The sequence below is a fragment of the Pygocentrus nattereri genome, chromosome 24 (genome assembly GCF_015220715.1).
Source record: "Pygocentrus nattereri isolate fPygNat1 chromosome 24, fPygNat1.pri, whole genome shotgun sequence".
In the NCBI taxonomy this organism is placed as follows: Eukaryota; Metazoa; Chordata; class Actinopteri; order Characiformes; family Serrasalmidae; genus Pygocentrus; species Pygocentrus nattereri.
Genome location: NC_051234.1, coordinates 22,947,439 through 22,972,901, shown reverse-complemented (window position 1 = coordinate 22,972,901; position 25,463 = coordinate 22,947,439). Strand labels below are relative to the sequence as shown.

At 38.8% G+C, this 25,463-nt stretch overlaps 1 protein-coding gene across 3 annotated transcripts; it reads left to right on the top strand.

Moving 5' to 3' along the window:
- The first annotated feature begins 654 nt into the window (after positions 1–654).
- Positions 655–23,797, top strand: vill (villin-like). 3 transcript variants are annotated; one of them, XM_017717608.2, is made up of 21 exons: positions 655–741; positions 6,084–6,233; positions 9,484–9,556; positions 9,967–10,041; positions 11,596–11,789; positions 11,885–11,993; positions 12,266–12,376; positions 13,358–13,563; positions 13,779–13,857; positions 13,959–14,057; positions 15,327–15,480; positions 16,559–16,659; positions 16,790–16,927; positions 17,175–17,333; positions 18,245–18,424; positions 18,789–18,934; positions 19,257–19,401; positions 21,302–21,490; positions 21,704–21,772; positions 22,382–22,627; positions 22,938–23,797. In XM_017717608.2, exons 3-21 carry the CDS (start codon positions 9,485–9,487, stop codon positions 23,049–23,051), a joined length of 2,586 nt encoding a protein of 861 aa, XP_017573097.1. In that variant the 5' UTR covers positions 655–741; positions 6,084–6,233; position 9,484; the 3' UTR covers positions 23,052–23,797. The 3 variants fall into 3 exon arrangements, with proteins under 3 accessions (XP_017573097.1, XP_017573071.1, XP_017573079.1); XM_017717582.2 differs by having other exon boundaries at positions 9,481–9,556; XM_017717590.2 differs by lacking the exon at positions 6,084–6,233 and having other exon boundaries at positions 9,481–9,556.
- Positions 23,798–25,463: the final 1,666 nt, after the last annotated feature.

Below are 25,463 nucleotides of genomic sequence, written 5' to 3'. Positions count from 1 at the left end.
ACTAATAAAAAATGAAAAAAGAGCAAAATATGTCTCCTTTTAAAAAATATGCATGTTCCCATATTCTCTGTATGTAAACCTGAAGCAGTTTCTGGTTGGGATTTTGAGATTAAACATTTCTATGAAAGAAACACACAAATCCCATAAACCAGTTTTTCTGAACTAACCACCACATTAGGCTGCTATAAACTGTGCCCATGGCTTACTTCCTCAAGGTGTTTTTCTAGGTGTGGAATCCATGTGATCAGGTTGCCACTCAAACCGTTCAGCAGTCATTCATATCTGCTGCGGAATGACTGCTGCATGGTCTGAGTAGCAGACCTTTTGTGAATAACGACTAAAATATAGCATGAAACAAGAATTACTGGAAGAAAAACTGCCCATCACGAACTTGCTTAACGTGAATAAAGTAAATCAAGTTTTCCCATGCGCCTTATGACGATGCAGTCGAAATGTATTCTGAATACACGTTACTGAATACATTTAGGACATTGTATTCACTACTTTTTGACAGTATCCTGCCCAGCTCTGGTTCCACACTGAATGGACAACACTGGACTGAGTTCCGGTGAGTAAAATGTTAATAATCAAACAGTTTCTTGCATGATTTGAGATGAACTTTAAGACCATCAGGTTCCTAGCAACCACCATGAGATCAGCTGTGTTTATCAAGAAAACGTCAACAGGAATGCAATAGTAATACCTTATTCCCAGTTCATGCTTCTAGAGAACAAATCTGAGGTAAGACATTTTTTTTTCCCCCCAAAGTTGTGATATATTATGAAGCATCAGGTTTACGACCAGGACAAGCGGCACTTCTCCTTCATCATTTTATGTGCTGTAACCTTGCCACTATGTGAACCACCTAGCAAAGAATGTAGTGTTGAATCAGGTTTTGAGTATTTTATGTAGTGGTCAGTAAAGCTTTTGTAGACATTAGTTCATACACATGTGGAGAGGAGGATTGGAACAGCAATATTAACTTCAGAAAAACGTTAAAAGATGAAAGTAGACAGTCTGTCCCCTTCACAAACTTTTATTTCCAGATTTGAAGTGCCGTCTCCTGGCAATCTAATGAGAATGTCATTATTTTTAAATACCAAGTCAAATTTTTTGACAATTTGCTCTGCAGTAATGGATGAGGAGTGTAAAAAAAAAACCCTCAAAAAAGTTTTCTTTCTTCTAAGTAGCAGGAATGGCCTTCCGATTCTGATGTGCAATCTGCAAGCATAATTCAGCTCAGTAACAAGTTAAATTAATAAAAAAAATCTATTTTAATGCACATCTGAGTAGTGTCTTTGCTGTGTCGGACAGCCAATTGTAAATACATCATCCTTTCTGATTAGAGTGCTTGTATCTCAAGGATATAGTCCTCACCAAAGGCCACATTAAGGGGGCACAGTTGGGACTTGTGAGCACACCTATGAACACCGAAATGAGAAATGCTACACCCTTTACAACCTCATGGTCCTTGTGTGCGTCAGCATTTGAAGGCCACAGGACAGGTACACCAGTTGGGACAGAGTTAGAGCACCAAATCCTGTGGCACTTAAACAGAATTCCACAGATACTTCTAAATTTCTAGATAATTACACCATTAAGATTTGAACAGTCATTTAGAGTGGTTTTATGTGAAATGACTGCTTAATTCTAGAGAAACTTGCAGTCAGAATTGATCTCAGTGCTGGTGATAGGAACCCGATGTCTGAGGAGTTTAATGCCACTAAAACCTCCCTCACAGAAAATAATTACATGAAATGGTTATGAATACACTGCCTGATGCCTGATATTTTTTACGATAGTTTTTGAAAAGCTTGGTCTAAAATGATTTCTTAAAAAATACATTCATGGTGGAGAGGTACATGCAGGGTGCTGTAAGGCAAAATAATTTCCAAAAAAATTTTTATTTGCATAGTAAATAAAACGGCTATGTCTGTGTTGTAGACATTAAAAGTCTGGTTCCTGTCACCACCACTGTAAAGAAATATTATTTAATATGTCGTTTCTTTTCAATGAACCATTTCATATCAAACCACTCTGAATGAGTTTGTTTACATCACGACTGCATTATGCAGAATTTTTAAAAAAATTGGTAGAATCCCCTTTTAGGTGATACACTGGGCAATATGGCCATTTATGTGACGACTTGATACTTTTACTTACTGTGCCACGTTGAAGGGGTCTGCACAGTAGCAATCCTTTACTGAGCTACGGTCTGGATGGCAGAATCATTGAATCATTTATGTTCTCAGCTTTTGCTGTAGACTTCATTTAGTGTGAGATGTTCATGTTTTTGACCGCTTGTCATTGCGTTTGCTTTGAAGTGGAAGATCTTTCATCATTTATTTTCTTGGAGTGGTGTTGCACTTCTTTTGAACCACATCACAGTCTTTCACAGTGGCTTCTGTACCTCCACCAATCGCAGCTCACCACAAGATCCACACTTCTAAGGTTTATGAAACTGTTGATATTTCATATTATAGGAAATTGTAATTGTGATTGCTTTAACTACTTTTAACCCCTTAAAATGCCAGGCTTATAACATACTAGGGCTCATTATAAGATAGCTACAGTGACTTCACTGCAAACTGGCTGAGCTTTCTTAAGTTGTGAAAGTAAAACTTTGGGCCCCCAGGTAGGCCCTGGCCATTTAAGGCTTCAATATCCTACATTTGTTGTATTTAATTTTTCTGCTAAGGTCCACTTATAATGTTTGTGTGGTTTTATGTGCCAAAACAGCCTTAGTTCATCTTGCATGACATTTTGCAACCTCTCCTGATCTGATATATATCACCTAAGCTCTGACTGGCTGCCCTAAATTGTGTTTCAATCAAAAGCACTCTTTATAACTTAAACATGAACAACTCCAGCTAAACTTTGGTAGGCTGAATAAGTGGACCTGTGTAAAAGTCTTGATTTTTATGACATCACAAAAGCAACGAATTCAAGATAGGTTGTGCAGCTTGAAGGGGAATCTGACTGATTTCTCAAAGGTTTTGAAGTAATTAAATGGTTAAGATGTAACCAAAGTCATTCCGAAAGGTTTTTGTGAAATAATCTGTTCTAGAACAGAAATAATCTGTTCTGAATCAGAACTGTTCACAGCGGTGGTGATAGGAACCAGACATCCAAAGCTCCAAAAGCTCCCTAACACAAAGCCCATTATATGTAATGGTTATGAATATGCTGCCTGATCTTTAGATGTTGTTTTACAGTAGTTCTGTGATAACATTTTAAAACATTAAAACATATATTTGAAAATCCATTCATCGTGGGGAGGTACATGTAGAGCATTCTAAGCACAAAATACACACGCACTTCTTCTAAGCCGCTTCTCCTTCTGGGTCGCAGGAGCCTATCCCAGCTGTCATTGGGCGAAAGGCAGGATACACCCTGGACAGGTCACCAGTCCACCTCAGATAGACAGACAGACACATTTACACCATGTCCAAATGCCTTGACTGCATGTCTTTGGATTGTGGGAGGAAACTGGAGAAAACCCACACAGACGCGGCGAGAACATGCAAACTCCACACAAAGAGGACAGTGGTCGCCCAGCCAGGGACTCGAACCCCAGACCCTCCTTGCTGTGAGGTGACCGCGCTACCCACCATGCCACCATGCTGCCCGAAGACCAAATAGCCCCCAATAAAACTTTTGTTTTCCAGATTTTCTATGTTTTTACCATCATTACATGTAAAAATTCAGAAGTAAGAAGTGGTGGTTTGGGATACTAAATAAAATGACTCTATTTGTGTTGTAGACATCATGATCTCTGGTTTCTATCACCACCACTGTAAAGAAATCCAAAACGTTTTTCTACAATGAACCACATCAAACCACTCTGAATAACTTTGTTTACACCTCAGTGAATGAATTAGGCAGACACTTTGAAAAATCTATGACTATAGGCCCTTAGGAGAAGCATGACGTACCTCATCACGAGGTAATGGGAGGTGTCGACTCATCTGGCAACTGGAAGGGGGACGTAAATCTAAGGCGTGTAAATCTCGCCACTAAAGGTACAAAAGCAAAATACGCCAAGTATACTTTTTTATACTTCCATTTGCATCTAGACTATGTTCTGTTTGTAACTGCTCCCTTGCTGCAAGAATAATGACTTCAAAGACATGGGTGATCTCAGGCAGGAGAAGAATTTTCCTGTGAAGTGTGAGTGGCATGTTTTGCAGCTTTAACAATGTTAAATATTATATACATACAACATCAGTCTCTTTTATCTCCAAAAGATCAGAAAATGTAGTGATGTGTGCCCTTAAGTTAACTACAGATCTGTGTTTGCACACAAACTGCCAATGGAGCATTTGAGCATTTCTGTGTGCCATTAAAGACGAGACTCTAAACTTTAATCAGGCATCATTTTGCCACTCACTGATTATCATAGAGTCTGTTGGGCTGTTTGCTGTAGAAAAGTCTCTGATTTGTATCCAAGAGGCTCCTCTCCCAGTCTGTCCATCTGTTAGCGGAAAAGAGTTTAATGAGAGCCCCTCTCTGGAGCCCCTCAATCACACTCCCTACAGAACTGATCCTGGAGCAGGGAGAGACATCCTTTTTGGCTGTGAGAGGAGTGTGGAGGAGGCTTGGAGACACTGAATAAACTCTGTGTGTCTAATTAGCTTATGTAGTAACAGTCAAATGAATACAAAATAATTAAAGGGCTCCTGTCAGAGAAAAAAGTAACAAAATTTCCTCTCGTTTGATGTACTATGTAAGTATTATTAAAGCTTCAAAACATGACATTCACTCTCCAAATATAGGAATAAAGCTGCACAAACAGTCCATTTAGATCTTTTCTGTGATGTCAACACATTCACATATTCACCTAGTAAGCCTACCACAGTTTAGCCCCATCCATTCACGCTACAATGATAAGAACTCCTTTTTGCCCAAGAAATAAAGTGTGCACACTCCAGCATATTCCGATTCATTAGATCGGAGTAAGGTCTAGAAATCTGATTAAGAAATCAAATAAAGAGGCTGGATTTTAGCTCAGTACTCGGATTTCTCAGTGCATGTAAACTCTTACTCTGATTTCTTTTAGATTTCTCAGTCTGTGCATGTGCAAAAACAGACTGATGTACTGGAAATAAGCAAGCAGCGTAGCTGCGAGATGCAACAAAACACTTTTGGAGTAATGCTGAAACCAACAAAATTCTAAACGCAATGAAGGATTTAAATATTCTAATGTATTTTCATATTTTCATGTAAAGTGGCACAATACTTAAAAAAAAAGCTGCAGCGTGACGTTTGAGTTTTACGTTAAATTTACGTCATGAGTTTATTGGCTGGTTGCAAAGCAGAAAAATACAATTATTTCCTGACTCATGTAGACCTGGAGTTTCCCCATTATCTGATTATTCAAGTGCATGGAAACACATTGATCACATTACTGACAAAATTTTGTGCAGTTGTCGGATTAAGTGCATATAAACGCATTTAATATGTGCCAGCGAATCAGAGCAGATGTCAGTTTCAGGTTTGCTTCTGCTTTTTCCCCATATCTATTTATCCCTTAGAATTAGAATTAAACAGGCTGATTTTCTGACAGCTTATATGTAAATGAACTCTGTTCTGATTGGCTGCCTGATTCTAGAAACACTCCTTACAACTTCTGTGTAAATGGGCGGGGCTAAATTGCTGTAGGCCGAATTGACAGAAGAAACTACAGGGAATGATTACACTATTTGCTAACATATTGGAAAAAAAGGAAAATAGAAGTTTTGAACAGGCCACAGTTGAATATTTTGTTCCCCCAGACATGTAAATCCAGCCAATTTTGCCTGATTTGAACATATTTGGGAAACTCATGTCCAAACATTTGCGCATGACTATGTAAACACATTTTTGTGATAAAACACTGAACTCATTTAAGCTCCTATATATGTTTTGGGGAGTGAGCATGTGTTTTGAAACATCTAGAATGTTTACATACTACATCAAACTCTTATTTTAAAAAAAAAAAAAAAAGGACAGTTCGTTTGTCAGTGATGTGGACCCTTTAATACAATGTAGGACAATGGAAGAGTCCATATAAAGCCATTTGAGTGAGTAGTGTATGTGCGCAGATGTGTGCTCACCTGGGTGGAGAGATGGAAAGAAACACACCCAGATTTACACACGGAGTCCGAGAGGGAAGCGGTCACTGCAGGGATTTGATCATATAGACATACAGGCAGGGTGAACGGGACAGTATTCGGCTCTGACTGGATTGTAAGGTAAGAGTCACACAATGACAGGCTCAGATATGAATGATTGGAATTAACTGCATGTTTAATATTCTTTATATAATGTTTGTCAATTTCTTTAACATCTCTGTCAAATTATTCAGACCATTGTAGAGGCTCTAAAGTGTGCTGTATACTTTACATTATGCTGTATGCTATTGTCGGTGGTTCGAATGTAGACATTGAATTGCCTTTCCTCAAACTGTACCCACATTTCCTTTATTTCTATCATTATATCTCTTTACGGTCTACTGTTTATATTTTGGCTACCTATTTGAGCTATGTAGAAACTTACTGTATGTTATTTTTATTTAATGTGCAAAGCTATCAGAAATGGTCTGGCCTTCATGTGTTTGAACTGGCACAATGCAAGGAGGCGTTATGAAACTAAGCCATGTAATTCATTAAGCCTTGTGTAAATGCCTGTAAATGGAAGCTATTGTTGAGAGCTGAGTCAATACACACTGCAGGCTAATTGAATAGCAAACCAGTCTTTCCAGACACAGTGTATACAGAACATCAGAACATGCTCAGCTCTCATTATTCCTATGCTGTTTTGGGGAGATGAACCTGTTTGCTTATTAAACCTTAGGCATTGCCGAAATATGCATTTATGGAAACTTGAAACGTCAGTTAATGGGCTGGAGGGTGATGTTAGCACACAACACTGGCCCACATTTATCAAGCACCTCACAGTAAGAGCACTGACCCAAGATCAGGCCTCATCAGGTCATGGCATTGTATTCAATGTTACCTAAAAACACACAAGCTGATCCTAGGTCAGTATTATTACTCCAAAGCAATGTGATAAATAAGGACCATTGTTATTATATCAGTATTCTACAATAGGTGTGCTTGTTCTTAGGCAGTTGCACTCCCTTTGCTATGCAGTCTGTGCTGCAATAGTTATGGATGAGCAATATTTGTCTGTAGTTCGATAGTGACACTAGATGCTTTTCATTGGCAAACAAATAAATGAAAAGCGCTGTATGCTTTGATTAATCCTGGCTCTACTGCAGAGTACAGTATAAAAACTTCAGAGGTGTTACACTTAAATCTCCCCGTACTACAATAGCAATTAGTCACACTATATCAGAGCCCATGTTTGTTTAATATGAGTAAGCGCTTTATCTGATGTGGCCATCAGCTGAATACCAGCGCTGAAATGGTTTAAATTTGGGGTGGTGTCTTCTACATCCTGCTGGAGCTGCAGCGTGCCTCTTGCTCCACCTATATCAATCAAGCAGTGCTACGAATTTAAATGATTCAAATATGATTCAAATATCTGTTCATGACCTGGCATTATGTTCTGAAATCTATAGATTTTTTTTCTAACCAAAGCCATCAGCTGGTTTCGTATATGTCATAGTAGGGAAAGCTACCAGCTCATGTTTCTTTAGAAAAGTAGTGTTTTAAAGAAATACTACTATTTCTTTATGCAAATAAGAGGTATGCAAATAAAATGTATTTACCACCCAAAACCTCCAGGTGAACCTACATGTCATCAGGGTTTTAATATGTAGTGTTATGGTGGTAAAATAGTCGCAAACCAGAAAGAATATGTGGTCTTTGGGGACTATTTTGCTTTACCTGTATTCCTTCACCTTGAATGTATTTTTGAAATATGTTCTATGTAGAAACTGCATCTCATTGTAAAACACTGTCTCAGGCATCAGGCAGCACATTCGTAACCATATATTTCATCTAATATCTTTCTGGGGGGGAGTTTTTAAGGCTTTAAACTCTTCAGACATTTGGTTCCTGTCACCACCACTGTGAACTGTGAAGACTCATTAAGTTTCTAGCACAGAGCATTTTACATTAAACCCCTCTGAAGGACTTCGTTTATATAATGGCTTTGTAATTTTACAAATTCCCCTTTAAGCTGGGTCTGGGTGTATAAAATTCTCTTTCCTCTCTCTACTTGCACTGAAAATGGCTATAAAGTATCTTGGGGTTACTGAAGAATGGAAATAAATTGTCTTCCAACTATTTAGGTCGGTATGTTCAATTAAAAGCCAAAAGTAATGTACACAATATGGACAAAAGTATTGGGACACATATGTATCACACCTAGGTGCTTTTATGGCATCCCATTCCAAATCTGTTGGCATTAATATGCAGGTGGTCCCCCCTTTTCGGCTATATCAGTTTCCACTCTTCTGGGAAGCTTTCTACAAGATTTTAGAGTGTGTCTGTGGGAATTTTTACTCATTTATCCACAAGAGCATTTGTGAGGTCAGACACAGATGTTGGACGAGACCTGGCTCATAATCTCTTCATCTCAAAGGTATTCGATGGGGTTGAGGTCAGGGCTCTGTGAGGGCCAGTCAAGTTCTTCCACATCAAACACACCCATCCAAGACTTTATGGACCTTGCTCTGTGTGCTGGAGCTCAGTCATGCTGAAACAGAAAAGGGCTTTTCCCAAACTGTTCCCACAAAGTTGGAACCATACAATTGTGCCAAATGTCTTGGTCTGCTGAAGCAATATGATTTTCTTTACTGGAACCAAGGGCTCTACGCCAACCCATGAAAAAGGACCCCATACCATCATCCCTCCTCCACCAAACTTTACACTTGGCACAATGTAGTCAGGCAGGTAATGTCCTCCAGGCAAACCCAGACTCGCCCATCAGACTGTTAGATAGAGAAGCCTGATTTGTCCACAGAATATGTTTCTGCTCCAGAGTCTAGTGGTGGCATGCTTTACACCACTCCATCCCATGCTTGGCATTGTGCCTTTTGATCTTAGGTTTGTGCGTAGCTGCTCAGCCATGGAAACCCATTTCAAGAAGCTACTAACGTGTAGGTCCTTTGCTGATGTTGCTTCCAGAAGCAATTTGAAACTATTTAGTGAGGATTTCAACAGAAAATAGTCACTGTGCACTTCAGCACTCCACAGCCCCACTCTGTGAGTTTGTGTGGTCTATCGCTTTGTAGCTAAGCTGTTGTTGCTCCTAGGTGCTTCCATTTCACAATAGCACTTACAGTTGACCAGGGCAGATTGAGCAGGACAAAAAAAAAATCACAAACTGACTAGTGACATATGTGGCATTCAATGACAGTGCTCATCAGTACAATCCATTCTACCGCTAGTGTTTGTCAATAATTGTATCCACCCGCTAGTGATGGGTGTGGCTGAAACACCTGAACTCAATAATTCAGAGGGATGTCACTCTACTTTTGTTCATGTAGTATGTATATATGTCTTAATGCACGTATTTATTTATTCACAGCAGGATGAGTGAGAGAGCTCTAGACGCGTTCAGAGGCATCAGCTACAAGCCTGGTCTGCAGATATGGACCATCAATGTGAGAGAAACACCATCTTGTCTTAATTAGTGACAGTTACAGTGTTATGTTTTTGGATGCATTTATGCCACGCCCTCAAAAAATATGCAAACAATAGGTCCTTTAGTGTTTTTTGGCTCTAGGAAAAACCCTTTTGTTTAGAACAGCGTTTCCTAGGCCTGGTCCCACCTTCCTGCACATTTAAGTACTTTGTCTGCTTCATTACCCCTACTTCAACTATGTAAGGTGTTGTTAATAGTAATAATGGTTCTTTTCACGTAACAAATGGTCTACCAAAAATGACCTTTAATACATAGAACCTTCAGGGATGGGGTTACAAACACTGAGCGGATCATTCAATGATGACATGTCATTTCCTCTTGCTTAGTTTGCTTTGCCTATGTAATCATGTCTCTGTTTTGCTTAATAAGAATATGAAAATGGTTCCTGTTCCGGAGCAAGCCTTTGGGAATTTCTTTGAAGGAGACTGCTACATTGTTCTCCATGTGAGTAAGCCTAAGACATGTCACACTATGGGTTTCCTTAGTTCTTCTGCTGAGAGACTGGGCTTGCAGAAGGCTCAAAGCTGTAGCGCTGAAATGTCAAGATTAATGACCATCAGAACAGCTCAGCTTGGTTGGCTTTGGCACTCCCTCTGAACATTCCAGTGTGTCCCACAGTATGTCTCACTCTGTGCTTTTACATCTCAGGTTCTTATCTGAATCATGTGTGCCAGGGGTGTAAAAATCTATCTGAAGGTGGTGATTCAGCTGCATCGATGTTGGAATGTTCAAATCAATTATATTTGCAAAATTGTCATTCACAATAGTCTCAAAACATTTCTTCCTCCATCATGCCAAGATAAAACTTCTACAGGAACTTGCTAAACAAACCTGCAGTGAGAACGTCAGTGACAGTAAATATGTGAAAATGATTTGTCTAAAAAAATGGTGGAAAGGTGTGAAGAGCTTTAGATTTTTAGAGTTTTAGATTAAGACTTTAAACAGCCAGACTTATAGTAGTTCTAAGCTAAACATTATCTTGGTTACTGTACTTGCTAAAACTATTTAAATATGAAGTTTAACAATAAGTAACATTATAGAACAATGTTTAGACCAAATTAGCTTGTCTTTTTTCTAAGTTCAGCTGCTGAAAACTTGATAAACCAGTCAGATAAAATGAGTAGTTGCAACATTACAACACTAATGCACTCATTTGCTTGCCATGTGTATGCATATATACACCAATCAGGCAGGACATTATGACCACCTCCTTGTTTCTATGCTTATTTTCCATTTTATCAGCTACACTTGCTATATAGGTGCACTTTGCAGTTCTACAATTGCAGACTGTTTCTCGGCATACGTTGTTAGCCCCCTTTTACCGTGTTCTTCAGACCCCCATTTGGGTGGTGGATCATTCACAGCACTGCAGTAACACTGACGTGGTGGTGTGTTAGTGTTGGAGTTTTTAAACACCTCAGTGTCACTGTTGGACTGAGAATAGTCCACCAACCAAAAATATTTAGCCAACAGCACCCTGTGGGCAGCGTCCTGTGACCGCTGATGAAAGACTAGAGGATGATTAGGTCATACTGTACAGCAAGAGATCATTTCTGACTTTACATCTACAAGATGGAACAACAATGCAGGTGCATCTAATAGAGTGGACAGTGAGTGTTGAAAAAAAAAACTCCAGCAGCACTGTCTAGTCCACTCAGACCAGCACAACACACCACCACCACGTCAGTGTTACTGCAGTGCTGAGAATGATTCACCACCCAAATAGTATATGCTCTGTGAGGGTCCATGGGGGTCCTGACCACTGAAGAACAGGGTAAAAGAGGCTAACAAAGTATGTATAGCATTAGATGGTCTAGAGTGTATATATATATTCCAAATTATAATATATATATATATATATATATATATATATATATATATATATATATATATATATATATATATAAAAAACCAAATTTGGAAAAAAACAAATGTCATTGGACTGGCAGGTGTTCAAACTTTTGCAAACGATTTTATATGTGTTTGTATGTGACTCAGGGAAGCCATGACTCCTCTCACTCCATGGACATCCATTACTGGATAGGAAATGTCTCTTCTCAAGATGAGCAGGGAGCAGCGGCCATCTACGTGACCCAGCTGGATGAGTATTTGGGCGGCAGCCCTGTGCAGCACCGAGAGGTACAGGGCTGCGAGTCCCAGAAGTTCAAAGGCTACTTCAAAAATGGTATCATGTGAGTGGAAGGGCTCGTACAGAGGAGATAATAGAGGTCAGCAAAGTGGATTTGAACTGTTTACCCAATGTCCACCTTCTTCATTAAATCCACAGATACAAGAAAGGTGGAGTTGCATCAGGGTTCAAACACATTGAGACCAATGTGTATAACATCCTGCGCCTGCTGCACGTCAAAGGGAGGAAAAATGTCACTGCCACAGAGGTTAATGATGCCACTGTTAAAAGGCACCTATTATTCTCATTTTCAGTGTTCAGTGTTTCAATGTCTTGGCTGCTCGACTACAAAGGGGAGAAATTGTGTTCATTTGTTTTTTGGCCAAAGAATCACTTTAATCCAAAGTTATATTTGAGAATACTGTAGCATTAAGTGGTGCCATTTAGTCACAACATTAATTTATTAGTCAGTGTATCTGCTGGGGTAACTGAATGATATGACTGCATGTGGCCAGCCTGATTCTATTTGGCTGTCTGTAGGTAGAGGTGTCCTGGAAGAGCTTCAACACAGGGGACGTTTTCCTGCTAGACATGGGAAAGACCATTGTGCAGTGGAACGGCCCTCAGAGCAACAGGAGGGAGAGATTAAAGGTAAACTGAGCTTCTTGTCAACTTTTGGTTCCTTCAAATACAGCCATATGTCAATTTATACAAATCACTTTGAAATGAACACATTTGTGTCCATTGGTCAGTCTCTGAGAGAAAAGTATATGACAGATTTATTGTGGAAGGACATGGGAGAGTAAAGTCTATGGGAGGGACAGTTATTATAGAATTCTATGGAAGATTTGTTTATTATGCATTATTGAAGATTTGTTATAGAAGTCTGTGGGAGACACATTGTGGAAGATTTAACCCCTTAAGAGGCCAAAGTTTTATTACACACTTCTGTAGGTTAAGAATAGCTCAAGCAGTTTGCATTGAAGTCCCTGTAGTTACTGAATAATAAGTCTTTGTATGTAACGATCCTGAGATTTTAAGGGTTAACATGGAGGTCTATGGGAATATATTATGCATATTGATTGGAGGTTTATTGTGGGAAGCCACTAGAGATTTAGCATGGAAGTCTAAGGGAAGTTTATCAATTGAGTCTATGGGACGTTTATTAGTGGACTCTAAGGGTAAGCTCTCATTGAAGTCTTTGGGAGATTTATTGTGGAATTCTATGGGAGATTTAACTCCTTAAGAGGCTTAATAAGTTTTATTACACACTTCGATAACCTAAGAATAGCTCAAGCAGTCCCTGTAATTACTGAATAATAAGCCTTTGTATGTAATAAGCCTGGGACTTTAAGGGATAAGCATAGACGTCTATGGGATATTCATTATGCATGTCTATGGGAGGTTCATTATGGGAATCCATGGGAGATTTAGAATGAAGGTCTAGGGGAGGTTTAACAATGGAGTCTATGAGACGTTTATCAGTAGACTCTAAGGGTGAGCTCTCATGGAAGTCTTTGGGAGATGTACTATGGATATATATGGGAAGGTTTACATGGAGGTCTATGGGACATTTATGGATTATGGGATATTTAATGTTTTGTTATGTTTGCTCCTGTCTCTTCTGTGCAGGGATGTATGTTGGCTCAGGACATCAGGGACAGAGAGCGAGGAGGACGAGCACAGATTGGAGTGGTGGAGGGGGACAGAGAAGAAGCCTCTGCTGAACTGATGAAGATGATGACATCAGTGCTGGGTCAGAGAAGTGGGGCACTGAGAGATGCTGTACCTGATGACACACCAGATCAGTTGCAGATTGATAATGTCAAGCTCTACCAGTAAGTACTGTTGCATACACAGTGATTAGTAATTGTTAAATCTTAAAAGTTTTTAATGTTTGAAGATCCTTTCAGTTCAATCAAATCAAACCTACATTATATTTGAGTTAATATACACAGTAAATCCTTGCTTTTCTACTATGCTCTATCATAGCTTCCCTAATTCAGTCAAACATTGTTCATTTATACCTAATTGCTTGTTTTTATCTTCACAGAGTTTCAGATGCCAGTGGTCAGCTCATGGTGCAAGAGGTGGCCTCCAATCCACTGACCCAGGACCTGCTGCATTCTGACGTTGGCAAAACTTGTTCTCTGTCTCATTTACTTTGCTGCTGTTTTGTGTACTGCCAACACTTAGACTTATGTCTCTCTCTCACTCTCTCTCTCTTTCTCAGGACTGCTACATTGTGGATGTGGGAGGTGTGTCTTTGTCAGTGTGGAAAGGAAAGAAGGCAACTCTACAAGAGAGGCGTTCAGCAATGGAACGAGCGGTGGTAAGTATGTGAATAGCCTATGAAGTCAGAGAAAAGTTATAACTTCAAAACCTGGCCCAATCCTATTTCTTATTTTTATTAGTGTCCCTTGTTTTCAAGTGTCACCTTGCCCCTTGGAACTGAGTTATGCTTTTTAGCACATTTTATGCTTGTTATGAAAAAAAGAACCTTAATACATTAAAATGACATTAAATTAAGACAGTACAAGTTTATCATAATTTTTAATGAAGAAAATACACACATTTGTGGTTTCTTTGGTCGCTTGTGAAGCCATCTTACAGTTTTTTTCTTATTTTCTTATTACAATGGTGAAATGGGATTGGGCCTTAAAGTCTTAAAGCACCTATATCATGGATAGCCAAGTTTCTCTAGCTTTTTTTATAAAAGTTTGATGTATATATTATACAAAGATAGCAAACCATTTGTTCCCTAGTCCTCATTTGGAAACTACAATGCAAAAACATCCTATTCTGAATTCAGCACGCTTGTGATGTCACATATTTACACATGACCACTCAACCTACAGCAGTTTAGCCCCACCCATTCAGGTTGAAGTGATGTAAGAGTTTGCTCCTGCAGACTGTCAGTAGCAGAGTTACTGGAGTGGAAGTTTTAGGGAAAACAAAGAAGCGATTAAACGCTGTACCATTTCTGGCTATTGGGAAGCAATACAGAGAGTTTTAGTCTGAACTCAAAAATGTGGTTTTCAAATGGATAACTCCTTTTGGATGGCTTGTCAATGTTTGTAATGCACAGTAAGCTGTTAGTTAAAACACATAAGTAATGTTAGTTCATGGTATTTGGTGGTATGTGACCATACTACTACAGTAGCTTAGCATGCTACAGCATCACATAAAACCATCAGTATTTCTGCCTGGTCTTATAAAACATAGAGACAATGTGCAGGCTAATATGAGGAATTGGGTGGGGGTTGAAACAGCAGCCTTGTGAGCAGTGAACAGAATAAATGGTAACTTTATTGCTACTTTAACAGTTTCTACCACATTTCAACCACAATGCAATAGAGGATAGCCTGTTAGAACAGAGGTCATTTATATATTGGCACGATAACAAAAAAAGCCTGTTTAATTCTAAGAGGAACAGAGAGGTTTTTGGAAAATAAACCCACATCAGTGCATTCCAGGGAAAAAAAACACAAAATACAAGGAAAAAGGCAGAGTATGAGCTCTGTAACATATTTACATCACTGTTGATGGTTTATGCAGTCATATAAGATTGACTACAGTCTTTTCAACTGCTCTCCTTTAGGGCTTCATAAAGGCCAAGAACTATCCTCCTACGACTCATGTAGAAGTGATGAGTGAAGGTGGAGAGTCTGCCTTGTTTAAGCAACTCTTCAAGTCCTGGACAGAGCCGGGCCTAACGCAGGGTCTGGGGACCACCTACACCAGGGGAAAGATAGGTAACCACATCCAGCAGCGTATGATACAGCAGATTATGCAGTCAGATCTGACCTTGTTTAAGCAGTAGAATATGAGATGGAGGGTATTATCACAAATAACATCTTGATTTACTAGCTTTTACTAGCTGTAGCCAGAGACCACCCTTCATCATTTAATTTCTAGTCAAGATAGACTTTCAGATATGTAATTGTCCACTTTTTTAAAAGAAGGGGAGAGTCAAAAGAAAATAAGTTGAAAAAATAATATATGATTATAAGATACAGAGAAAATGGGATTCCTAACAACCATGCAAGACCTAGTAGGCACCAAAACTGTCCCCATCAGTTAAACAGCACTTAAAGCTTTCAAAGATGAAAGAGGAGAAAATCAAGCTCCATTCTTACTTCAGATCTGAAAAAATCCTCAGCCATCCTTCCAGTGTGAGAAGACAACTCGATGGCTTGGGTCTGAAAGGGTGTGTAGCTGTTAAGCAGCCCTTATTGAAAAAAGGAAATAGACAAAAAATCCTGAGTTCTGATATGTGGAATAAGATTTTATGGCATGTGAATCTGAATTTCTTATTGAGATTACTTGGATTGTGAGAATCACAAAATACAACCAACTTCTAAGACTGAACCTTGGGGATGTGCAAAAATACCCCTGAAGGTTTCTTTGAAAAGCTGAAAGCTAGTTTCCTGAAGAGAGTGAAAGCTGTAATACTGGTAAAATATTCTGCTTTTTCCCTGATGCTGAACATTGAATAAGACACTTAATGGCCATTTGAACTGGCAATTAAATGTCCTCTCTGACATTTGCACTGTACTGTGTGCTAAAATCATTTGTTGCCATTTTTATTATTAAAATTCTACATGATTGCTTTGTTGCACAGCAGCAGGCCACTTGTGGAGGAACACTTTTTTTGTCAGTTTTGTTTCAATTGCCAGCGTAAAAATACATTTGAAACAATGTTTAGGATTTATATACTTCACTGTTTTCTTTAAAAACTAAAGGTAGTGTGCGTCATCTTATATGTCGTAAGCTTTAAGGTCAGAAATATTACCTGTTAGCTGTTGATAATTTAATCTGCATGTCCTACAGCCAAAGTGGACCACGTGAAGTTTGATGTCATGGAACTTCATGCTGAACCTAAACTGGCTGCACACGAGCGCATGGTGGATGATGCGTCTGGAGAAGTTGAGGTGTGGAGACTTCCAATGATTCCATTGTCACACTTATAGTATATACACCCAGACATAGACAACTCTGAAAAGAGCTATTTGTAAATGTTTCTAACTGCTTACTCTCTTGTGTTTGTTGCCTTTTGCCCAGATCTGGCGAATAGAGAACTTAGAGCTTCAGGAAGTGCCACGCAACACTTACGGACAGTTTTATGGAGGAGACTGTTACTTAGTGCTGTACACCTACAATAGAGCCAATAAACCAGAGTACATCCTCTACATGTGGCTGGTGAGAAAAGTGATGCTTATGTCAACAGACAGTATAAACTTTGGTTTATATGGACGACAGAATTTTAAATACTTACAATAGAATTTTCTATGGCTGGATGTATTTGACAGGTTTTCAAACAAACATCCCATGTGATTCAATGTAAATGCTTATTAAGTGGAATTCAGGGCTATTTACTGTATGTAGATCAATTTCCATAATTTAAAATTTAGCATTATTCATTTGTACTTAAACATATGTTGTCTAGGGTCGCCATGCCACCCAGGATGAGATAACTGCATGTGCATACCAGGCAGTGAATTTAGATAACAGATACAATGGCGCACCAGTTCAGGTCAGAGTGACCATGGGGAAAGAGCCACGCCACTTCCTGGCCATCTTTAAGGGCAGACTGATTGTCCATGAGGTAAAACTCTCATCTGTATACCACCCCAGTCACGTAATATTGTATGTAAATGTGTATGTATAGGGTTGGGCAATACAAGCATATTATTATATTTATTGTTATCATTGCAATTATCTTGATATATAATGGGTAGCATCATTCTTCTAGGACACTGAACAACTTCATGTATAATAAAAGATTTCGACTAATTAAAGAGTCTGTAATCAACAACAAACAGGGCCTGTGACTGTGTTAACTGCATATTTACAAGGAACTGATTAGATGTCAGCCTATTATATCATCTTATTTTTTTATTTATTTCTACCCATTGTTTGTTTTTTCTTACGTGCTCCTTCTTGAATATTTTAAGTATGTGTAATAAAAAAAATCATATTCATAGTCTTTCTTAATCATTTTAGATGCAAAGCACTTCTTGGAAATGGCTTGTCACTCACTCACATTTAGCAGGCTGACAATTCACCACAAGGGGGCACTTTTAGCCTCACTATGTGTCATTCTTTAAATGCTGCACTGCTGTTTTCAGGATATGTGCTGTGTATCATAAAAACGCCTTGTTATTTTTGCCACACCCCCATCCTTATGTAGACATGCCTTTGTATTGCAATTTACTATTTGTATATTTAGGAATAATCGTTAGAATTCATGTAGATTTTTATTATGATTGCTTAAATAGTTAGCATTCAAAGCCTCCTTTCTTCATGCACAATAGCTGCAATCACTGAGTGTTAGGCTCTTGTCAATTCTGCAGCAATACTCCACCAAATCCAGACATTAGTGAAGCTGAGATATCTCCACACTGTCAGTGCTACATCTGTTGACTTTCTGTATTATGTGAATGAATGCTGGTCAAATAGAAGACCTTTTTTGTTTTTTCTTGTTACATTTTCCAATTCTGTGTTGTCCTCCTAAAGGGTGGTACAGGAAAACCTGGTATAGTGAATCCTGATACTGGTGCCAAGCTTTTCCAGGTCAGAGGAACCAACGAAATAAACACAAAAACCACAGAAGTGCCTGCCAGAGCCTCTTCTCTCAACTCCAATGACGTCTTTCTGCTCAAAACTGACCAGGTCACTTATATGTGGTACGGCAAGGCAAGTCTGAACATGCTTCATTCAGTTCTCTTTATTTGAGTGTGGTCATTTAACATGAATGATCTGAAGGTGGTGATTCAACTCCATAGACTTTGCAATGTTAGTATATTTATGAATTATCAGAATATTATCCAACATAGTATGCATACAATTTTTTTGCCAAAATAAAAATGTTATACTGTTTTCAGCTGTAAAAATCACCAGATAAAAAAGCAGATGTTTTTACTTTTTATACCTTATAAATATAATGAAATATGTAATCATTGTGAGGTTACAGGTTTCTACTTCTATTCTGTATACACAGTGAACAGTACATGACAGCTGTTTTTGTGTGGTGTTTATTTTGGCTGTTCACTGCTCACAGGGCTGCAGTGGTGATGAGCGTGAGATGGGGAAGGTTGTAGGGGATGTGCTCTCGAAGCAGGATAAGCAGATAGTGATGGAGGGGCAGGAGCCTCCTCAGTTCTGGGTGGCTTTGGGTGGGAAAGCACCATATGCCCAGGACAAGAGGTACTAATTGTTTAAAAAAATAACTTAAACAGTTTAGACTGAAATGTTATAAACTATACACCAAAAGGTAAAGCAATGGTATAATTCCAATTTAAAGCATTTTGGGAAAACAAGAAATTATGTAGCAAAAAATAGGAAATGTTATAAAATAATATACTGTACTTATCTATTTATGCTGTTTTTTTGACGCCAATGACTAGCTATGTGATTAACAAGATGTGGTCACTGTTTCCAGAATATGATTGAATATTCATAATTTCAGAATACTCTTGATATTGGAATGATTCAGACTTTTTACATCTTCACCAATTGTCTCCACCAGGCTGGAGAAGGAGGTGCCATTGCACAGTCCACGCCTCTTCGAATGCTCCAATCAGACAGGCCAGTTCCGTATGACCGAGGTGGCCCAGTTCACCCAGGATGATCTGGACGAGGATGATGTCATGCTGCTGGACACCTGGGAGGAGGTCAGTCAGTGGTAAACCACATTCTTCTCTCACTTTGCATGTGGCTGCAAAGCTTTACGTCAGATACACAGAAAGACACAGCTTATGTAACATTTTTTTTGTCATACACTGGTGGATACAGTAGTGTATTAGACAAATGCCTCTTTTCATCACTCATTTTTCACTCACAGTCCATTGTACTTATTTTTCCTTCATTTCTTTCTTTTGTCATCCTTTGTAAATTAGTTATGTAACTAATTTTAATGGCAACATCATAAATAAAGCTGGTTGTACAGCTGTAATCTAGCACAGTGTCCATATTAGGCCTAGTCATTAATTTTTGTCTCTCAACTCTTTGTATTATTTGTCTGAGCTTAGTTTCCAAAATAAAAGGCTAAAAATCTGTTTGAGGAGAATAAAATCTAGTTAGACTCTGTATGCAGAGCACAAATCTGGTTGGTCTGAGGGTGGACCAGCAGTGGATGTAGATTTTCTCTTCTTTATATGATACATCATACCTCAGTAAAATACATCAAGGAAACCTATCAAATTGTAAGGTCATGGTTAGGGTCCTGGGGCCAGCAAGAGGCAATAATTAATATTAATAAGCAATTAATTTTTCATTTGAAATGCACTTGCTCCCAGCTTGGCTAGTGAGGTAATTAGCTACCTAAGCAATGCGATGTGCGATGTGAACTTTTTTTGGGGATGACACCCATCAGCCATAACAATAAAGCCACCTCTTTGATCCTACACTCATTTTATCAGCTAGGAGCACTTTGTACTTCTACAATTACAGACCATCTGTTTCTCTGCATACTTTGTTAGCCCTCTTTTACCCTGTTCGGGATCCCCACAGGACCACCACAAAGCAGGTATTATTTAGGTGTTGGATCATTCTCAGTGCTGTAGTGACACTGACATGCTGGTGGTGTGTTAGTGTTGTGCTGGTATGAGTGGATCAGACACAGCAGTGCTGCTGGAGTTTTAAACATCGTGTCCACTCACTGTCCACTGCATTAGACGCACCTTGGGCCTTGCTGGTCCACCTTGTAGATGTAAAGTCAGAGACAGTAGCTCATCTGTTGTTGCACAGTTTGTGCTGGTCATCCTCTAGAACGTGCCCACGGGACGCTGTTGGCTGGATAGTTTTGGTTGGTGGATTATTCTCAGTCTAGCAGTGACACCGAGGGGTTTAAAAATTCTAGCAGCACTGCTGTGTCTGATCCACTCAGACCAGCACAACACACACTAACACACCACCACCACATTAGTGTCACTGCAGTGCTGAGAATGATCCAGCATCCAAATAGTACCTGATCTGTGAAGGTCCTGTGGGGGTCCTGATCATTGAAGAACAGGGTAAAAGAGGGCTAAGTGTGCATAGAAACAAATGGACTCCTATATGATAAGCAGAGCTTATAAAATGGACAATGGGTGTAGAAACAAGGAGGTGGAATTATTGCTATGGCTGATAAAAGTGCAAATAAAAGTTTGGTCTGATTTATGTGGCACATTTCCCTTTTTTGTTGATGCCAGTTGTGTAGTCTGTAGAATGCTAACTAGCAAGCTTGCAAAGCAACAAAGTTACATCTCCAGATATGAACAATAGATGAAGTAGTTTATAAAATAAAGCCCAGAACCAAATCAAATGTCATATTTTAAAATATAGTTTTGCAATGTTGTTAATATTGTGACCTTTAAATTAAATCATGAGCACAAACTTTAACATTTAAATCCTGCCCATTGCTGAGCAGATTCTCCTTCTTGTTCACTGAATTGTACAACCTGTTTTAGTAAATCAGTTTGGAAGCGGATCCAAAATCCAATTTCAGATATTATTTACTAAACATATCGCTATTGTTGGATCAAAAAATTGAGTGAACTCAATTTGTGCATGTGTTCCTCTTGTTACACTCAGCTCTTCCTATGGATTGGCAACTCTGCTAACCAGGACGAGACTCAGGAGGCATACACCAGCACTGTGCAGTATCTGAAGACCCACCCAGCTGGGCGGGACCCTGAAACGTCAATCATCTCTGTTAAACAAGGCTATGAGCCCCCGACTTTCACAGGATGGTTCAACGCCTGGGACTCTCACAAGTGGAGTGTGAGTGGGTGAATTGGGCACTAGAGGGCGTCAGTATCTAGTTATTAGGCATCATGCAATAAAATGGGTTCCCAATGATGGTTCTAAGACCCTCACACCAGGCATATTTAACTCATTAACTAGTTAAGGTCACCAGGACTGATTTTGGGAGCTGTTGTATGTTTTCAAACAAATAACAATGAACAATTAGCAGAATAACTGTGTGTTTTCCAGGGAGGCTTATCATATGAAGAGATGAAGAGTAAACTGGGTGACTCAGCATCAGCTACACAGATCACTATGGTATGCGGTCCATTCATTTATTTGGTGCAATGAATACCTGATGACCCTACATAAGTTCATAAACCAGGGATGCACTGCTCCAATCTTGGAGGGCAGCACTGGTGATGTATCTGTTAATTGACAGACTCAGTGGGTGTGTTTGAGTAGGTAAGCTACCATAATGGATTGGACAGCAGCCAACCAGTACCAGTTGTGCACCCTTGTCTTGAACTCTAAGGGTCCATATTTGGATATCCACTTCAATTCCTCGCTCTCGGAATTTCACATTAGTTATACAGTAGTTACAAATTCATGCCTGTTATTGAATGATAAAACTCAAGATCATATATATACCTAAATAATAAGCCTAGGTTTCAGCAAGTTATCAGAACGTAGGAAATGTGGATGCATAGAAGCATTTGAACTGTTTTAACCCCTTAAATTCCCAGGCTTGTTACATCCTGAGGCTAATTAACAAAAATCAATGCAATGCAATGAGTTATTCTTAAATTATAGGAGTAAGGAATGGATGCCTGGGTCCCCTGGTGGGTCCCGGTCATTTTAGGGGTTATTGCTAAACTTGCCCTGCATCTGCTTCATGAACACTGAATCTCTCCAAACTCCCTGCAGAACCTGAATAACACAGCTTTGAGTAGGATGTCGGTGGGTGGTGATGGAATCGATGGCGCCCCCGGTGGACCCTTTGGTGAAAACTCACCCCAGAGCAACAAACCCCAAACCCCTCAGAGCCCCTCCAACATGCGTATAGAAGTCTCTCCTTTTAAACCTACAAGCTCTGGCACACTGAGTCCTGAGTTTCTGCTCAATAAGAATCCGAAGGAGCTGCCTCAGGGAGTGGACCCCAACAAACGAGAGGTGAGAACTGAATGAAGCGTCTATTGGATTATATTGTCTATACATCTCTGCAATTATTGCAAATAGTAGTTATATAATTATGCTGATGCTGAATATTTTTCTTTATGTGGAAATAATAAGCACATTTGAATCACGTCAATTCAGTATATGACCTTTTTAATGTAGAAAACAGTGAACGCATAACTAATATAGCTTATATAACTAATAAGCACAGTGCATCCGTAATACAGGCCGAACTCTCTCTTCATCATTCATTCTCTTTTTTATTCCTTCCTACATCTTTTCTTTTTTTCTCCTCTGTTTGTTTCAGGAGTATTTGACTGACGCTGACTTTGAAAGCCTCCTCGGCTGCTCCAGGAAAGATTTCCAACGCTTACCAAAGTGGCGCCAGAGCGACCTCAAGAAGAAGGCAGGGCTTTTCTGAGAAAAAAATAAGAAAGGTTTTTCCTAATGAGTTACTAGGCTTTAAATATATATAGAAAACAGAAAAAGGCCAAAGACCTCTGGTATCAAATCAATTAGGCTTTTAATCAGAATCTTGTGTAGAAATGCTCTCTTAGCACTGCAGTAGCTCTGATGCAGTTCTGCTAGAGAATACATGGTTGCTTTGTGTAAATGCTGCCATGTTTACTGTTACATAGTTAGGCTGCAGTGCAAAGTGACTCATACCTTACCAAGATTTCCTAGATTGAAATGACGTGCAGTAAATTTCAGCATGTAGAAAATCAACAAAACTTACTCTGTTGTACATAATCTACCCTCCAAAAGTTTGTTTCAGACTTCTGAACGGTGATTTCAATGCTTTTAATGACATAAATTCCATTTGGTTGTGCCTATTAGATTATACTCTATCGCTGCTGTTGGAACAAAACCTCATATCTCCATTTTTGGCATTTTACAGTTTTTGACATATTTGAAAATACTTGTTGCCCTTTATGTTTTATCTGAGCTGCATGATGAACGGACCAATAGAAACGGCCCAAAATGACTTGGAGAGACAATTGGTTCCATTGACTTACATTAAAACTCAATGAGTTTTTTCCTTCGTCATTTTGGAGATAAAAGGTTTTGATATGAAATAATTCTAATATTACTATCCAGAATGATGATGTAATGAGTATCCAGGATTATGTTCTAATAAAATAGACATCTACAAATGTCTACAAACACCTTTTGTTGTGTCATTTGTTTATTTAAAGTATTTTTATTATATGGTCACAAACCTTTGAATCTGATGTTTATCTTTGTCTACATTGCACCATATTTGCTTTTGGAAATCTGCTGGCTTTAAATACAATACTGCACAAAGGACCGCTGTATGCCTCATTTATGGACAAGTAGGATAATGAATGCATTAGTAAGCCACTATGAGTAGTGATTATGGCTGTCATTACTGTGATCGGTGATTAATGTCATAACTATCTTGCTGTACCACTATAATCTGTAATATGTTAACTAAAGTGATATTTTTATTTATTGCAGTGCCAAACGTTAATTATTAATAAAACTAAACATAAAATCCTGTTGCTTCATCAGATCAGCAGGAATGTTGGAGGATATTTCATGTGTTAGTGTCAATAAAACCAAATGACTTCCATCACCACGATAATAAAAGCAGGTCTACAGTTTACAGACCGTCATGAACAGACTGTCAGCTCTAAAGCTGTGATGATGTGAATGTCTGATAATCATGCACTGACAGACTGGGACCAATAACACAATAACAGACCCTGATATTTATGATAAGAACATAATCATTAAGGCCTTGAATGATTATCAGGTCATTAAAACCATGATTTTGCTAAGCTAAGGCTGATCTGAGGTCAGCATGGAAAAAAACAGTCTTACTCATAATAACTTACAACATAATAATACTACTAACACACATGCACACACACACACACACACACACACACACACACACACACACACACACACACACACACACACACACACACACACACACACAAGATTCCTTGTTTTCATTAGCTCCACTTACTAAAGTGGAAAAACATCTTACTCATCTTACTCATTACATCATTAGACAGCAGTGTCTAATGGAGTGGACACTAAATGGACATGTTTAAAAACTCCAGCAGCACTGCTGTGTCTTATCCACTTGTACCAGAACAACACAAACTAATACACCACTACAACGTCAGTGTCACTGCAGTGCTGAGAATTATCCACCACCCAAATAACACCTGCTCTGTTATGGTCCTGTAGGAGTCCTGACCATTGAAGAACAGGGTAAAAGTGGAAGATATGTTAAATTCAGCCAATAAACTGTAATTGTGTATTAAAATGTGTTCTCTGTATAGGGTGTGTTAACTTATTTACATTCAGAAGATAAACAAAACATGGTGTTTGACCAGGGGTGCCCAAAGTTTTGCATACAATTGTACAGTTAATATGAATATTGTGAGTATCTTGGTATATTATCACAGCACAGAGCTTTAAGTAATAATACAACTTTATAACAATAAAGTCAGTCTAGTGGCTTCATCTTAGTTATTTTCAGAGATATATTTGAGAATGATTCTTTATACCTAAGCTAATCACATTAGAAAAAAATCAGACCCACAATATGAGTGTGGGAGACGTCTCTGTGTGACTCTGTTGACGGACTTTTAACATGCATGTTTTGGAGTATTTTGGAGAGCAATTAGCTATGAGCTTATGGAATGTTTATAAGGTTAAATAATGTAGACAGTCTACTGTATGCTGAATAAATGACTCTTAAAAATGCTACTACTACTACAACTACTACTAATACTACTAATAATAATACTACTGCTGCTGCTGCTTCAACTACTACTACTACTAATAATACAAC

What these genes read in the sequence shown, in the direction of transcription:
- vill (XM_017717590.2), top strand. Translation starts at nt 9,485, where the DNA reads ATGAGTGAGAGAGCTCTAGACGCGTTCAGAGGCATCAGCTACAAGCCT. An exon ending in ACATCCTCTACATGTGGCTG is followed by an intron (nt 16,928 to 17,174) that starts GTGAGAAAAGTG and finishes TATGTTGTCTAG; the next exon opens with GGTCGCCATGCCACCCAGGA. An exon ending in GGGACTCTCACAAGTGGAGT is followed by an intron (nt 21,491 to 21,703) that starts GTGAGTGGGTGA and finishes TGTGTTTTCCAG; the next exon opens with GGAGGCTTATCATATGAAGA.